The 17,500-nt window shown below is 39.7% G+C and overlaps 1 protein-coding gene across 2 annotated transcripts in view; it reads right to left on the bottom strand.

The window, feature by feature from the left end:
* LOC143020267 (calcium-activated chloride channel regulator 1-like) overlaps positions 1–17,500 on the bottom strand; it is a 49,692-nt gene that overhangs the window by 31,468 nt on the left and 724 nt on the right. For both annotated transcript variants that reach the window (XM_076176490.1, XM_076176491.1), the window contains exons 2-5: positions 14,591–15,087; positions 8,555–8,668; positions 2,454–2,649; positions 1,278–1,384 (exon numbers count right to left, since the gene is read on the bottom strand). In XM_076176490.1, the coding sequence (XP_076032605.1) occupies positions 1,278–1,384; positions 2,454–2,649; positions 8,555–8,668; positions 14,591–14,746 (573 nt within the window). In that variant the 5' untranslated portion in view covers positions 14,747–15,087. The remainder of the gene's footprint in view (positions 1–1,277; positions 1,385–2,453; positions 2,650–8,554; positions 8,669–14,590; positions 15,088–17,500) is intronic.

The raw sequence follows: 17,500 nt of genomic DNA, 5'->3' as shown, positions 1-17,500 counted from the left end.
TCTATTAACTTATTTATTAGTAATCAGTTTTTATCTATCTTCATTATCTATAAATTCTTATTTGTGAACTTATCAATTTATCTATTTACTTATCTATTTATTCATTTCTCTATATCTGTTTTTTATTTATTCATTTAATATGTAAAAATCCATTGATTCATGATTTATTTTATTTATCTATTTATTCATTTACTTATTTATTTTGTTTTTGTTTAATTTATTTATTTATTTATTTGTTTATTTATTTATTGTGGTGATTCTGTGAAACGTATGTCGGAGAGGAATAGCTCCTCACAATCAACACCCTCATCTCCATCAAGAGGTGCAGCCCCTAGGGGCTGGCATCCGGTCTTCTGGTTTTTCCACATAAGTAGAGCTGTCAACCGGTGACTGCCCCCTCTTTTTTCCTCTTAACATCTGGTGACAGACCGTCATTGATAAGATACTGTTATCTCAATATCCCGCAATAATAATAACATAATTATTATCATTATTAATTACTACTATTATTATCATCATCATTATTTGTTATTACTATTAATATCATTATTTATTATTATTATTATTATTATTATTATTATTATTATTATTATTATTATTATTATTATTATTATTATTATTATTATTATTATTGTTATTATTATTATTATTATTATTATTATTATTATTATTATTATCATTATTATTATTATTATTATTATCATTATTACTATTATTATTATTATTATTATTATTATTATTACTATTATTACTATTATTATAATTATTATTATTATTATTATCATTATTATTATCATTATTATTATCATTATCATTATCATTATCATTATTATCATTATCATTATCATTATCATTATTATTATCATTATCATTATTATTAATTATTATTATTATTATTATCATTATTATTATTATTATCATTATCATTATCATTATCATTATCATTATCATTATTATTATTATTATTATTATTATTATTATTATTATTATTAATTATCATTATTATCATTATTATTATTATCATCATTAATTATTGTTATTGCTTCTGACCCAGGGCAATGGGCGAGATGCATGGATGACCCGTCATCCAGGAGGAGCCAAGAAAAGAGGGAGGGAGGGAGGGAGGGAGGGTGGGTGGATGGGAGTGGAGTGGGTGGGAAATGAGGTTGGAGTGGAATTATGCCTTTTGACTTTGGCTACCTCCCTTGTAAGGGGGAAAAAGCCCTTGGTATATGTATGTATCAATATTGTTGTTGGTGGTGGTGTTGTTGACTGACCTGAAGGTCCTCTCCGATGTAGAAGTTCGGGGCTTTGTTGAAGACATCCCCATACTCGTCGAATACGCCCCAGCGTAGATGAGCCCATTCGTGGACTAGCATCTTCCCTGGTTAAAAGAGAACAACGTTAAAAAGAAAATACACTGAAAGCAAAGCCTCGTTAACACGGGACTGGTTTAGTAGTCGCAAATGCCAGCGACTTGTAAACTCCCCCTCTACCGCCAGTTATATTATATTATCTGTTTATTTGTTTGTTATTATTTGTCTGTTTATTTATTGTTTGTTTGATTTTCATTTATTATTATTTATATTATTATATATATTTTTTTTTTCTTATTATATTCAATTTTTTTTCGCATCCGACCTAGTTATGGACCAAAAGGTCTCCTGTCGGCATGCTCCGCCCTTATAATCCTTTGTAATCCTTTAGAAAGTCAGTAAACTTGGCGCCAAAGTATCCTAGCTTCAAAACTTACTTCCCGGGTAAGTTAACTCGCAACTAGCAATAGTGACTACTAAAGTAGCAGCTAGCAGTAGCGGCTAGTAAAGTAGTCCCATCTCAACTAGGCTGAACGTCTCCTCGGGAATAGGCTAAGAATCCTGAATATGAAACCTCAAAGTTAATGACTCGCTTTACATATTTTTCTCTGTCTACCTTTGCAAGAGTGCATAAGAACATAAGAATGGGGGATGCTGCAAGAGACCACAAGGCCTATATTAAGCAGTTCCATGTCCATTACAACCTATCATCCCTATCATCTCTCAAAACAATCAATAGCTTCAGCAATCACTAACTAGATAGTTACTAAATCTATTCAATTCGTTAACCACTCTCTTGGTAAACCAGTTCTTGCCTATTTCCTTCTGAAACCTAAACCTGTTTATGTTCTGCTGTCTTGATATGATGACCTTACCCGCATCACCTTTGTTAAAGCCCTTAACCCATTTGAATACCTTTATTAGATCGCTGAAGGTGGAAGCCCTGTTCACACTAACGGTTTGAACCGCGCGGGAACGGCGGTGGTATCACATAATCTAGGAAAACTTTGCTCGGTTGTGAGTGAACACCTCCATTGATTTACAGTATATTGTAGTTCAACAGCGGCGGTTCAAACCGCTAATGTGAACAGGACCTTACACATATCAGTGGCGACAAGATGAGAAATTGTACTTTACCTGGTGGTCCTTGCCTGGTAATTCGATCTGATTCGTACATGTTGGTCACATAGTCTGGAGTCAGGTGAATGAATTCTCCTGGGTCGCCACATTCACCCAGTTGGAGCGTGTAAGGATTATCCCCGTAGATGGGGCTAGCCTTGTCCACCACAATATCGCCCTGTGCCGTCCACTCCTCGCCTGCGTCTGTTGCATTCTGAGGTGGGAAGGGAGGGGAAATACAAACAGGTCATTCCGTTCTCACCTCCCAGATAGGGGAGTTGTCCTGTTAGTTATGTTGTCTCGCAAATTTTCTCCGTTGGGTTTGATCTCAGCAGGTCATTCAGTTGCATTTCGAAATTTGCACATAAAGTCGTCGTTGCACGGTTTATCGTATCATTACCGTTGTTTTTTGTTACAGTTTCTGGTTTCGTTTGTGATATTGTGGAAAATCAGTATCAAAAGCTTTAAAGAAAACGGGAAGTTGGGGCTCGGGGTGGAAAGCGTGGAATGGAATGATGAACATAGAAATGAGAAATAGAAAAAGTGAAAATGTAGTCCAGGAGATAGATGGGATTACAACGTAGGAGGAGATTCTTCCAAAGGAAAGGATGTTAATTGGAAGAGACCGAGATGGCATAGAAGAAGAAAAAGAGGTAAACAGAAAACGATAAGAAAGGCTAAAAAAGAGGCCATGTTTTGAAAATGAAGAAAAAAAAACCGCTGAAAATAGACACAATAAAGGAGAAGGATTCTACAAAAAGGAGTAAGGGTGAATGACTAAAAATAAAACTTAAATACAGGGACGATGAAAATATTCTATATGACTGTAGGAAAACTTACATTTATCATTTTTTTTTCCAAAGTGAAGGGAAGTAGGAGGAAATTCTATCTGAAGAAACAAGTTCGTTAAATCTTAAACGAAGATGGAATCTCCTTCAACTGGATAAAGTTTCTCGGCGCCAGACAAAAAAGATATACATGTAAGAAGAGTTTCTGCCGTCTTCGAGTTAGATGAGAATGGGAAAAAAATTTAATTGAGTAAAATTGCCTGAAGATAAGTGGAAAGTTTATACCATAGGAAGGGGCAAAAGTAGCCACATGGAGGTAAAACTAGCCATTGTCTTTGTTACAAACCTAATTATGACAGACAGAGAAAGAAAAATGCCAACTATTATGTGTGTTGTATAAATCCTCCCTTTATTTTAATTACGAACATAATTAGGTATGTGACAAAGACAATGATCAGTTTTGTCTAGTGACAGCTAGAAAATGATATCAAAGTAGAGAAAAGAACAACTATAGACCAGACATTGAATAAGACGGATGACGTGGTAGGAGAGGATCTGGGATGACAGAAGATGTGTAGAAAAGGAGTTTACACTGAAGCAATATACAAAAGTGAGACGCCTTCCATGGGTTAACCTATTCAACTCCGATGACAAGATGTCTTGTCATTTGGTCAAATAAAACAAAAAATCATAATAAAACAACAAAATGTTTGATGATCAAACAGCACCAGAAAAATATGACGTCATCAGTCCTCCTCGAGGAGGACTGATGACGTCATATTTTTCTGGTGCTGTTTGATCATCAAACATTTTGTTGTTTTATTATGATTTTTTGTTTTATTTGACCAAATGACAAGACATCTTGTCATCGGAGTTGAATGGGTTAAGCATCCCATGACAAGTACAGAGAAGAGAGAGAAGTAGAACAGACGGATTCTATGGTGGAAGAAGACAGAGGAGGGTTTGAGAAAGGCAAAGAATGTGTGGTAAAGGTGTTCACATTGAAGCAAATAAATTAAAGTGGATTAAGGGAGAGATTAGTGTGTTGTATATGTGACGTTCAAGATCTAGAAAAACACGTTGAGAACTCTGTATCTTGCTCTCGTTCTAGAGAAGTAATATTGTATATTTTCTTTATATGATAAGATGATTACAACTTTGTATAATTTGTAAGACACGTGAGAAATTATGTACCACTGTTGTACCGTAACACTTTTGTTGACCATAATCTGTTATTGAGACAACGAAATGAATGGAATTACTATTAAAAAATACTTTCATTTCCTGTATAACTTATAGTATCAGTAAGTTGTCAGTGTACCTGGAAAACAAATTCGACGTCCTGTGTATTGAATAAATTCCGATTCCTGAAAATAGGGAAGGAATTATAGTTTATGGTAATGTAAAGCTAATAAAATAGGGTCAGTCTTCCATTTACATCTTATTTTGGAAGCTAGAACGATCTAAAAGTTGATGGCAATTCTGGTACTTATAAGATCGTTTTTTCCACTCATTTGTGTTTATAAAAAGATACAGACAATCTTGTTACACTTTGTATTTATATATATATTCTTAAGCGCGTTAGAGCGTCGCTACATGCGCCAGAGGTCAAGGTGACGGCAGTTTGAGCCCTGCCGCCAGCGAGATGGATCAAGGGAATGGTTTATTAAATTGCACACTACAATGGAGTACCATCTTAGCCTCTTGATAGGAGGGAGTTCCCGACGTAAACCGAATCATCAATCACTTATATATAATCAAGACTACCGTAGAGTTGAGTCATTTCCCACGGACACATTTTTCGCATAGTGTTTTTCATATTTCGCTCACGGAGTGAATAAACAAAACTACAATACAATCGCCTTCGGTCACACCAATTGCTTTCGCTCACACCTTGGTATACTCCTCTTTGTTTGCTGACATTGTACGATTCCTTTAATTGTGTCTCTTTAAGTTTAATCCACACGTGTTTCTTTACCGTGTATTATAGTTAGGTCAGCTTTCTTCATGCATCAGCTGACGATGTTGTATGCAATTGACAGTTGCCGATAAATCTATCAAAAGAAACATCGTGTGATCACGGAGCGCTTATTATCACGATGTTTTGCTTGTCGTAGCTTTATCAATTACATCAGCAGCGTTAATTCGACAAACTCGTCAGGAGGTTGAGGGGAAGCTGATGTTCTCACTCCCGATGTTATTTCTGAGGAGCTCAGTCACTGAGATGGAACATAAGTGATTAGAGATTTGACGTCTATAGTGACCAATTTCTTATTGTGTGCAGAAATGTTTCTTATTCTGTCCGGTAGCTCTCCTGATAAAGTTCTAAGAAAATAAACGTCGTATTAACGAAGGTTTCGTCCGTACTTGGTGTTTTTTTTTTTTTTTTTTTTTTTTGACGTAACGTTACTACGTATACTCCAGTCACCGCCCCCCCCCCCTTTTTTCGGTCATTATGTTGCCTCCACGATTGGACAAATCCTTCATTCACAATTCCAGATGACGAGGAGGGTCGTCTTTAATTCTCCAGTGCCGTGAAACCACTCCGATCATAAGACGACTTCAAAACCTGAAGGAAATGTTACCAACGACCTCTGCCCGCGTCTGAGAAATCTTCCCACCAACTCGCGTCGTCGACGTGTCACTAAATCTGTGTCTTTGCTCCTGGCGGTTTTTAATTAGTGAAGCTTTTTATTGTTATTAGCGTTGTAGCGTTATTCATCCACATATATATTTTTATCAAAATATATTCATGAAGTGCTTTTGTGAAATGGTGACTTCAAACAAAATCCGAAATGTTTTCTGGTTATTAGGCTTGTTACTCGCTGGTGGTGTGATCATCATCGAGGCCATACGCCAGGAAGCCTGTTTTTTTTTCTCAAACACCGGCGCCAGTCCCCACAGCCTCACCGAGCAAGCTCCCATGCAGACACCCTTCCCATCCCACTCCAAACAGCTCTTGACAGGTTCACTCAACTTGCCCTAGCCGTGAATTTTGTGTGCGTTATCCCCTTCGTCTCCTCCATCGAGGATTGTCTCTTGTAGAGAAAACGCTGAGTAGGATCAGCATCAGGGAAACGTGCCTCATGCCCATATAGACGGATTTGACGTTCACGAAATATGATGGTAACTGACCTACTGAGTCTTACAGGTCTCTGATCTAACACGAAGTCATTCCAGCGATACCCTATGATTCTCCAAAGGCAGTTAGTATCAAAGACATCGAAACGCCTCTCCAAGTCATCATTCAATGTCTATGCCTCGTAGCTGAACAGCAAGACAGCACAAGTGCTTTGAAGAATCGAATCTCAGTTCTCCTGCATAAATAACGACAATGCTATATAGTCTGGTTGAAGGAGTCCATAACATCATGGGCAATGTCAGTCCTTCGAAGTACTGCCGGACATGACCCGCCACTGTTATGTACTGCACTATCAAGGTATGTAAAGCTTTCCAAGGCCTCACTGTCTTCGCCACGTGCATGGACAGACTGAACTATGTCATCCAATAAGTCCCCAAACTTCTAGACCTTGGTCTTGGTCCAAGAAACCTCAAGTCCAAGTGATCTTGACTCCCTGTGCAGTGGTTCGAGAGCTGCAACCAGGACCCCCAATGACTCCGCAAGAAGAACAGCATCATCAGCAAATGCAAGTCTTGATCCAGGAAACCTCAAGTCCAAGTGGTCTTGACTCCCTGTGCAGTGCTTCGAGGGCTGCAACCAGTATCTCCAATGACTCCGCAAGAAGAACAGCATCATCAGCAAATGCAATGTCATTGACCTTGATGCTGCCAATAGATGCTCCGCAACGCTACTGATCGACAACTTTGTCCAATACGTAGTCCATGCAATGTTGAAGAGTGTTGGGGCGAGGACTCTCTCTTGTCTCTGGTAGCACCAACGCTCTCCTCGACAGCTTTCAGAGTTTCACGTTTAAAAGTATCCCAAAGCTCTTCAGGGTTCCTAAGAAAGCCAATCACTTCAAACCTATTAGAGATTGCTATCGTATACTCCTGGGCATATCCATCAACCCTGAGGTCCTCCAGATGATACCCAGCTGGGTTACATCTCGGGATTCTCCTGGATTTAATGCGCAGTCCGAGTGTTGCGACCACAAGTCTATGATCTGCCCCAAATAATTCAGCACTTCGATTAACCCTGCAGTTTTGTAGGGTATTCCAACAAGTGCTATCAAGTATGTGATCGATCTCCTTAACCACTCCTCCGGTATGGATCTCGTCTCTGGATCCAGGAACCAGCAATCCTCTGCCGTCTGGACTTTGCAAAGTTCAGAAGAGAATTGTTGATGTTCCTGGTTCCAGAACCATGGGGGCCAATGTATACTCCATGGCCAGCTCTGTCGGTGCCAGTAACTGTATTTAAGTCGTCCAAAACATTAAGTGTGTCTCGTGGCGGGAACTAGTCAGCTATAGATTCAAACTTGGCATAGAACATCTCCTCTTCAAGGTACCTCAATGGGAGCATATCCTGCAATAAGAGATATGAAGCCGAGGATATGCTTAAAATTCACCAGCATCATAGGTTCATCAGCCGTAGTAACCTTTACAACGGTGTGCTGTAGTCAACTAGATATGCCTACAGCTACTCCCTAACGGTGAGTCCCATCGGTTCAGCCCGACCAGAAGTAGGTGTAACCCCTGCTACTGATCTCGCCATTGCCTGGTCTTCTCAACTCTGAGAGAGTCACTATATTCAATCTAAGCCTCCTGAGTTCCGCCGATGAAAAGGGTAGTCGGTCGTCCTCCAGGAGAGGAAGAATATTCCAGGTGTCCACAAGGAGATCCCTCCGGAGGTCCACCCCGGGCCTGGGTCGACGTGTTGGTGCCTCATTTGCAACACCCTGGCATCCCGCACAGCGGTTTTGATTATGACGGAGACAGGTTGCAAGCCCATCCCCACAATATGTGTCCGGTATGGTTGCCATGGAACCTGTGATTCGGAAAAATGCTAATCTCGTATCTTCTTGGTCCCATGTTCGAGTCCCGCCCAATCTCTTATTCCCATCAGTAACTATTTATTACTTGACCCAACAGTTTCTAGAACGCATAATAGAACAAAGGTGACTGCTTCGGCCGTAGCTACAGCCTCCTGACATATACTCCTCTTCTTACTAATTTAACGAATCGGAGGTCTCTCTCTCTCTCTCTCTCTCTCTCTCTCTCTCTCTCTCTCTCTCTCTCTCTCTCTCTCTCTCTCTCTCTCTCTCTCTCTCTCTCTCGTCGGTTGTCGTGACACATAATGGTTCGAAATTTGTAAAAGAGAATATTGGAAAGCTATGGAACAAGGGACAAATAAAATATCCACACACTTACCTCGTATTCGTCCATCTGGGTCCATGTGGAGGGGACCACGATGCTCACTTCCCTGAAGAAGGTGTGCGCCCTCGTGGCCGTGTACAGAGAATCTGAGCCATCGATAAACATTTGCTATCGGAAATGAAAAAAATGTTTGTATGATATACTTACATACCTCCTGTACCTACCTACATTCATACATAAATATATACACACATACATACATTTATGTACATGCATACATATATGTACATGCATACACACACACACACACGCACACACACACACATATGTATATATATATATATGTATATATATATATGTATATAAAAGTGGGAGGTGAGCCAGCTGTTGTTTGCGGACGACACTGCGCTTGTGGCAGGGTCAGAGGAGGGATTGAGGAAGCTGGTGGCAGAGTTTGGGAGAGTATGTGATAGAAGAAAGCTAAAGATAAATGTGGGTAAAAGTAAGGTGATGAGATGTACAAGGGGTGAAAGTGGCAGTAGACTGGAAGTGAACATTAAGGGAGAGCGACTGGAGGAAGTGGATAGTTTTAGATACTTGGGTGCAAGTGTAGCAGGAAAAGGTGGAGTGAAGGTGGAGGTAGAATGTAGATTGAGAGAAGCGAGTAAATGCCTTGGTGGTTTAAAGAGTGTAATGAGAAATAGACATTTGGGAATGGATGCGAAGAGGAGACTGTATGAAGGAGTGATTGTGCCAACAGCACTTTATGGGGCAGAAACGTGGAACATAAGAGAAGAAGAGAGAAGGAGTTTGAATGTGTTTGAGATGAGGTGTCTGAGAAGTATGGTGGGGGTTACTAGGCTAGATAGAGTGAGAAATGAGGAGGTGAGGAGGAGAACAGGGGTGAAAAAGGATTTGGGAGAGAGGGTTGATGAAAGAATATTAGGATGGTTTGGACACATGGAAAGAATGAGTGAAGAAAGACTAGTAAAAGAGGTATGGAAGGCAGATGTGGAGGGAGTGAACATGAGGGGACGTCCTAGGATGAGGTGGATGGATGGGGTGAAGGGGGCTTTGGGGAAGAGGGGAATGTCTGTTGAGGAAGGAAGGGAGAGGACGGAAGACAGAGGTGAGTGGAGAATGGTTGTATATGGATGATGTTGTGACTGCATGAGGAGGAATGGGCGGGGGGGTGGGGGGTGGGGTAGTATGTGTGAGTAAATTTTGACGCAGCCCGAAGGATTTCTCCCCGTCCTCTCCTTATATGCAAGGGGGGACGGAGAGGGGGTCGCCGATTAAATGAAGCGGCCTTGCTGTAGATGTGCTGTGTCTTGCGACACTGCTTCTGACCCAGGGCGGTGGGCAGGGTTCAGGGATGACCCGTCATCCAGGAGGTGCTCAGATGAGAGGAAGGGTGGGAGGGGTGTGGAGTGTATTTAGGGATGAAATGGGTGGGAGTGTTTTTATGCCTTTCCCTTTGTGGCTACCTCCCTTGGAAGGGGGAAAAAGCCTTGGTATATGTATGTATGTATATATATATATATATGTGTGTGTGTGTGTGTGTGTGTGTGTGTGTGTGTGTGTGTGTGTGTGTGTGTGTGTGTGTGTGTGTGTGTGTGTGTGTGTGTGTGTGTGTGTGTGTGTTTAAGACAGATTGAACATTTTTAGAAGCTCTGCCAAGGGATTCGAACCCAGACCTGTGCGTGCATAATCACTAAGTAGAGACGCTAGCTAGCGACTGAGCTACGTGCGATGATTTAAAAGGACTGTACAAGTCCCCGACCACACATCACGTAGTTGCAGAAGACGTAGTCTCATTTTCATCCAATCCCTATATTAGGCGAGCCCTCCGACAAGTTGTGTATGTTTAAGACAGATTGAACATTTTTAGAAGCTCTGCCAAGGGATTCGAACCCTGACCTGTGCGTGCATAATCACGATGTCAAAACACTAGCGACTGAGCCACGTGCGATGGTTCAAAAGTACTGTACAAGTCCCCGACCACACATCACGTAGTTGCAGAAGACGTAGTCTCATTTTATATATATGTGTATATGTATAAATATATATATATATATATATATATATACATACATACATACATACATACATATACCAAGGCTTTTTCCCCCTTATAAGGGAGGTAGCCAAAAAGGAAAAGGCATAAAATCATTCCCACCCATTTTATCCCTGAATACACTCCACACCCCTCCACCCTCCCTCTTATCTTAGCACCTCCTGGATGACGGGTCATCCCTGCACCTTGTCCACTGCCCTGGGTCAGAAGCAGTGTCACCAGACACAGCACATCCACAGCAAGGCCGCTTCATTAAATCGGCGACCCCCTCCCCCCCCCAGTGCATAAAATGAGAGGACGGGGAGAAATCCTATCGGGCTGCGTCAAATTTTGCTCACACATACTACCTCACCACCCATCCCCCCGTCCATTCCACCTCATGCATCACAACATCATCCATATACAACCATTCTCAATTCACCCCTGTCTTCTGTCCTCTCCCGTCCTTCCTCAACAGACATTCCCCTCTTCCCCAAAGCCCCCTTTACCCCATCCATCCACCTCATCCTAGGACGTCCCCTCATATTCACTCCCTCCACATCTGCCTTCCATACCTCTTTTACTAGTCTTTCTTCACTCATTCTTTCCATGTGTCCAAACCATCCTAATACTCTTTCATCAACCCTATCTCCCAACTCCCTTTCTACCCCCGTTCTTCTCCTCACCTCCTCATTTCTCACTCTATCTAGCCTAGTAACCCCCATCATACTTCTCAGACACCTCATCTCAAACACATCCAAACTCCTTCTCTCTTCCTCTCTTATGTTCCATGTTTCTGCCCCATACAGTGCTGTTGGCACAATCACTCCTTCATACAGTCTCCTCTTAGCATCTATTCCCAAATGTCTATTCCTCATTACACTCTTCAATCCACCAAGGCATTTACTCGCTTCTCTCAATCTACATTCTACCTCCACCTTCACTCCACCTTTTCCTGCCACATTTGCACCCAAGTATCTAAAACTATCCACCTACTCCAGTCGTTCTCCCTTAATGCTCACTTCCAGTCTACTGCCACTTTCACCCCTTGTACATCTCATCACCTTACTTTTACCCACATTTATCTTTAGCTTTCTTCTATCACATACTCTCCCAAACTCTGTCACCAACTTCCTCAGTCCCTCCTCCGATCCTGCCACAAGCGCAGTGTCGTCAGCAAACAACAACTGGCTCACCTCCCACTTTTCTCCATTTTCTTTAACCATCTCCAATCCCTGACCCACTACCCTTGCATTTACCTCTCGCACTACCCCATCCATGTATAAGTTGAACAGCCAGGGCGATATAACGCATCCTTGACGAAGTCCCACCTTTACCTCGAACCACTCACTCTCTCCTTTTCTAATCCTGACACAAGCTCTACTACTCTCATAAAAACTCTTGACAGCTCCTAGAAGCTTTCCTCCTATCCCATATATATATATATATATATGTATATGTATATATATAATATATATATTTACATTTACATATATATATGTATATATATATATATATATATATATATATATATATATATATATCACACAGGAAACCCACAGTCGGAGAAAATAAACTTCGAATAAAGAAGATTCCTATATTTCGGCTATCAACTGTAGCCCTCTTCAGGAAAGTACATAAGACAGAGGACAAAGGGGACTTATAAGCTACAGAAAAGAGAAGGAATGCGGACAAATGACCTCACTCAGGCGCGGGGCAAACTGGGGTGGCGGAGGAGGGAGGGGGTGAGGTGAGGGTGGGTTGTAAGCTCCGTACCAGCTTGCTAACAGCTGCTCGTGAGATGATGTCAGGAATCCACTGTCCTTTAGAGATATTAATTAATATTAGGGCATTCCTCAATTACTGCTGATTCGACTATTTTTCTCCTGAAACCGCAGTGGGACTTAAACACTAATCTGGCCTTACCCCAGTCGAAAGAATGATTCTTATTTTTGACATGAAGAAATACAGCCGAATTTTCTTGCCCATACCTAATTGACCTTAAAGGAGCGGTGAAAACTTGAGGGGACGGAAGTTTTCACCGCTCCTTTAAGGACATTCTAAAAATTCCATTCAATAATACCATCAGTTCTTCTACTAAGTTGTTTCCTCATGAGCGTCTCACTATTGCCTATCACTATCCTAACACCGTGCGTAAGCAAATTGTGAACGTTCAACAAAAACCGAAGGAAGTTGAGTCACCTGGTGTTTATTGTTTGCCCTGCCAAGATTGTGATTTGGTTTACTTGGGTCAAACCGGGAGAGACTTGAACACTAGATTGGCAGAACATAAAAGGTCAATTAGGTATGGGCAAGAAAATTCGGCTGTATTTCTTCATGTCAAAAATAAGAATCATTCTTTCGACTGGGGTAAGGCCAGATTAGTGTTTAAGTCCCACTGCGGTTTCAGGAGAAAAATAGTCGAATCAGCATTAATTGAGGAATGCCCTAATATTAATTAATATCTCTAAAGGACAGTGGACTCCTGACATCATCTCACGCGCAGCTGTTAGCAAGCTGGTACGGAGCTTACAACCCCCCCTCACCTCACCCCCTCCCTCCTCCGCCACCCCAGTTTGCCCCGCGCCTGAGTGAGGTCATTTGTCCGCATTCCTTCTCTTTTCTGTAGCTTATAAGTCCCCTTTGTCCTCTGTCTTATGTACTTTCCTGAAGAGGGCTACAGTTGATAGCCGAAATATAGGAATCTTCTTTATTCGAAGTTTATTTTCTCCGACTGTGGGTTTCCTGTGTGTCATTTACAAATGTGCTACTACATTTCTGTTTAGCAAGTATATGTATATATATATGTATATGTAAATATATATGTGTATATATATATATATGTGTATATATATATATATATATATATATATATATATATATATATATGATAAAACTTACACCCATTCTTGGAGAAAGATAAGCTGAGATACAGAGTAAAACGTATATTTCGACCATTGACTGTGATCCTCTTCGGCAGGTAAATACATAGAGTAGGAAGACATGAACATTTATACAGAAATACTACAAAAGGGAACTGGGGAAGCCTCAAGTCACGTGTCGTTGATAGGATCGGACCTTTTGTTCCTTGGAGATTAATTTGGTTACTGCCAGATTAGTAATAGTATCTGGTGACCATTGACCTTTTGATGTGTTGAAACAATTTCCTAATTTCAACACATCAAAAGGTCAATAGTCACCAGATACTAACATTGGGCTGCAACCAAACTTATTTCCAAAGAACAAAAGGTCCGACCCCATCAAGGACACGTGACTTGAGGCTTTCCTAGTTCCTTTTTATAGCATTTCCCTCTGTACATATGTTCTTGTCTTCCTATTCTATGTATGTACCTGCTGAAGAGGATCACAGTCAGTGGTCGAAATAGGTTTACTCTGTACCTTAGCTTATTTTCATCCGAGAGTGGGTCAAAGTTTTATTTAACTCATGTGCTACTATTAATACATATACGTCATTTAATACATTATATATATATATATATATATATATATATATATATATATATATATGTATATACGCTGGTACATTGTGATAAGTTGATGAAGGTGGAAAAAGAAGTCACGGGTCTAGTTCCGAATTTCTGAGTTTATTCCTGACAGGTTTCGCTCTATGCTTCTTCAGAAGAAGAAGCATAGAGCGAAACCGGTTAGGATTAAACCCGTGACTTATTTTTACACCTACATCAACATATATATATATATATATATACATATATATATACATATATACATATATATATATATACATATATATATATATATGTACAGTATACAAATATACATATATATTATATAATATACATACATATATATACATATATATATATATATATATATATATATATATATATGTTCACACACACACACACATACACACATATAGTGATCCCAGTTTAGAGGTTCTGAGTAATTTCTATGAACGTAATATTAGAACATTAATGTCTCTCCCACGCCTTCAAACCCACAAAAGTTGCATAATGACTTAACATTTAAATCGTCAAAAGAAACCATCTCACCTTGATGTTCTCGATAATCCTCATGTCTTCTTCCACTTCTTCACTGATAGCTACGACGATGTCCTCATATCCGTTGCCTCTGAATTTGACAGCGCCATCAACGAAATGCAAGCTGTAGTATAGAGCAATGAATCGGACAAGTTCGTAGGTTATCATTGTGTTGGATAGCGTGGTAGACGACTTCGGTAGTCTACGTGTTCGTCCGTAGATGTCTTCTGTCTTTAACTTTCATGGTACTTTTCAGTTGAATCAACCTCTACTAAACCTCTACGTTTATTTTGTTCAGAAAACTGAACGAATGAAACACCGTCAGTTTATGTGTAAAAAGAAAAAAGTCTTGAGTTTGGATGTCTTCAAAGGACAGAGGTTGGACCACAAGAACGACGATATTACGTCACGTCGACGTCACAGCCCTAAAAGTGGGGAAACTTGACGCGAATCTGCGTATAGGTGACTCACAGAGTCTTGGACATTCTTGTAATCGGACTTTTGAAAGGCTGGAATTTCAGGGAAAGATAGTTAAATTCTCCATAAATATGAGGCATAGTCTCATCAAAATATCTTTAATAATGAAACAAAATCCACATGCACCAGAAGAATAATCCTTTGAATGTTTGTGTGAGTCAGAACAATGAATACTGACGTCACAATGTCGGCTACAACCCTCTGCTCACTCACAAAAAATAACAATATCGTCATTTATACGAGAGGCAGGTGTGAGTCAAAGATAAAACTAAATCCTTATATGGGAGGAAGGTTTTATTGTAATAGAATTATTTGGCATAAGCATTTCGACAGTTACGAGAAAGTACCCCCACCCCCCCACGCCCTCAACATTAAATTGTTTCCCTTGACTTAGTGTACGTCCATTTCTTTCACCTGCAGTAAAAAATAAATGAATAAAAATCAAGTTTTTCATAGTGTAAGGGTTAATCAAGTAAATTTTTAACAAGTTGTGTACTTTCTGTCCATCCTTTTGTTAATTAACTTTAGTGTGTTTTGCACGCGTCGCTTTCTTTACTTCTAAAATTTATCATTTTTCTTTCAGACACCGTCATGTTTTCTTTTCTTTTTCTCTCTTTCTTTCTTCGTTCATAATATTCTCGCATCGCACGCTTTTTATAGCAATGTTTTTTTTCTCATCATTTTTTCTATAACATTTTCTTTCTCCGCCTTCTCGTCTCAACAATTTTCTTTAAGACTTGGTTCATATTTTCCACCAAATTCTCCTTTTCCAACAGTCACCTACTTTATGTTTATCATTTCTAGTTTCATAAGAACATAAGAATAGAGGAGACTGCAAGAAACCATAAGACCTACACTAGGTAGTTCCATGTCCCTTACCATATATCATCCCTCATCCATAAATTATTACATCACTTCGTTATCCACTATGTTGGTAAACAAGATCTTCCCTATTTCCTTTTAAAATCAATTTTTCCAATTATAAATTCATTACTATGGGTCGTACCCTGCTTGATATGATAACCTTACCAGTATCAACCTACCAGCATCACCCTTGTTAAAGCCCTTAACCCACATGAATACCTCTATCAAATCACCCCGCACTCGTCGTCTTTCCAGAGAGTGTAAGATGTCTTTCTTCATAAGGTCAAGTTTCCAAACCCTTGTACTATTTTGCTCATTCTTCTCTGTACTGACTTTATTGAATTGATATTCATTTTATAAGGGGTCAAATAAAAATATATTTTGTCTCTCTTTACTATAATATAAGAAGAGATTCCTGCAAACTCGTTCGGCTCGCTTCTGTCCATCATACTAATCAACCTCCAATCCTTTAGTACATAGTCAAAAAGTGTGATTCTGTTCCAGGATCACTCGAACACGTTTTTCGCTTCTTTTGTTTTTGCATTTAAAAGTATATATTTTTCTATGGAATGGTTAGGTTAGGTTAGGTTATATTAGGCTAGGAGCTATTGGACAACGTTAGTTTCTGTTAAATATCCGTCTTTGTGTGATTCTGGAATTTTGTCCACAGTGTTCTTAAGTTGCGGTTCCTCCTCGACCAAGTATACTTGTGCATCAGTCATTCTTCGAAGTCCGTATTTCTCACTGGTCAACCCAACCCCCCGCCTTCTATCCTAAGACAAACGTAATGTTCCTTTTCCTCTACCCATCCACACGTGGGGTATCAACTACACTGCCTGAAGTTATGTATGAAAATTGTACTTCAAGGTCTTTAAGAAATTTCCACTTTATGTTCTTTTAAAATGTTTCCACTTACATTCTTAAAAAAAGGTCTCATATTCTTTAAAAGGTTTCCATTACACTTTCTTTATGAAATATTCTTCCCACAATCTTTAGAAATAAAATCTCACTGCACAGTCTTTCAGAAATCTCCACTTGGCGTTTGTTAAGATGTTTGCAGTTTACTTCTGCAGGACATGCGTTACACCTGTTTTGATTAATTTCTCTCATACTATTCACACTAGGCTAGTTCTCCTCCAATCTCCAATTAATCGGTGGTACAGCCCACTTCCAGAACTTTTTCCGCCGTCAAATCACCGTGGCAAACTATTTTGTTTTCTCAACAATTTACATAGAATGTCATTTGATATTTTGCTGGAGGTAAATTAATTATTTTCCGCCAGCATATCAAATGCCTTCCCGATAGCAGCAGGCTGCAGATCTGCTCCAACAGTTACATAGAGCGAAATCTAGGAATGAGGAGGATGGAAATTGTGTTCGAACCCCGTTGACTGTCTGAGGTGGTGATTCATCAGCTGCTAATATTTCTTTTTAAGTCTAATCAGATAACTATCATTCAGACATTCCCTCCCCCCTTCTCTCTCTCTCTCTCTCTCAAGTTTTCGACAGCTGCAATGTATTATTTCATCGATCAGCTTCTAAACTTGAATGTAAAACAATCTCAGTAACCTAGAGTCAATG

The sequence above is a fragment of the Oratosquilla oratoria genome, chromosome 39 (genome assembly GCF_046742065.1).
Source record: "Oratosquilla oratoria isolate Oo_2021 chromosome 39, ASM4674206v1, whole genome shotgun sequence".
Classification (NCBI taxonomy): domain Eukaryota; kingdom Metazoa; phylum Arthropoda; class Malacostraca; order Stomatopoda; family Squillidae; genus Oratosquilla; species Oratosquilla oratoria.
Note: the sequence above shows the minus strand (reverse complement) of the source record. Positions and strands in the feature narration are given on the sequence as shown.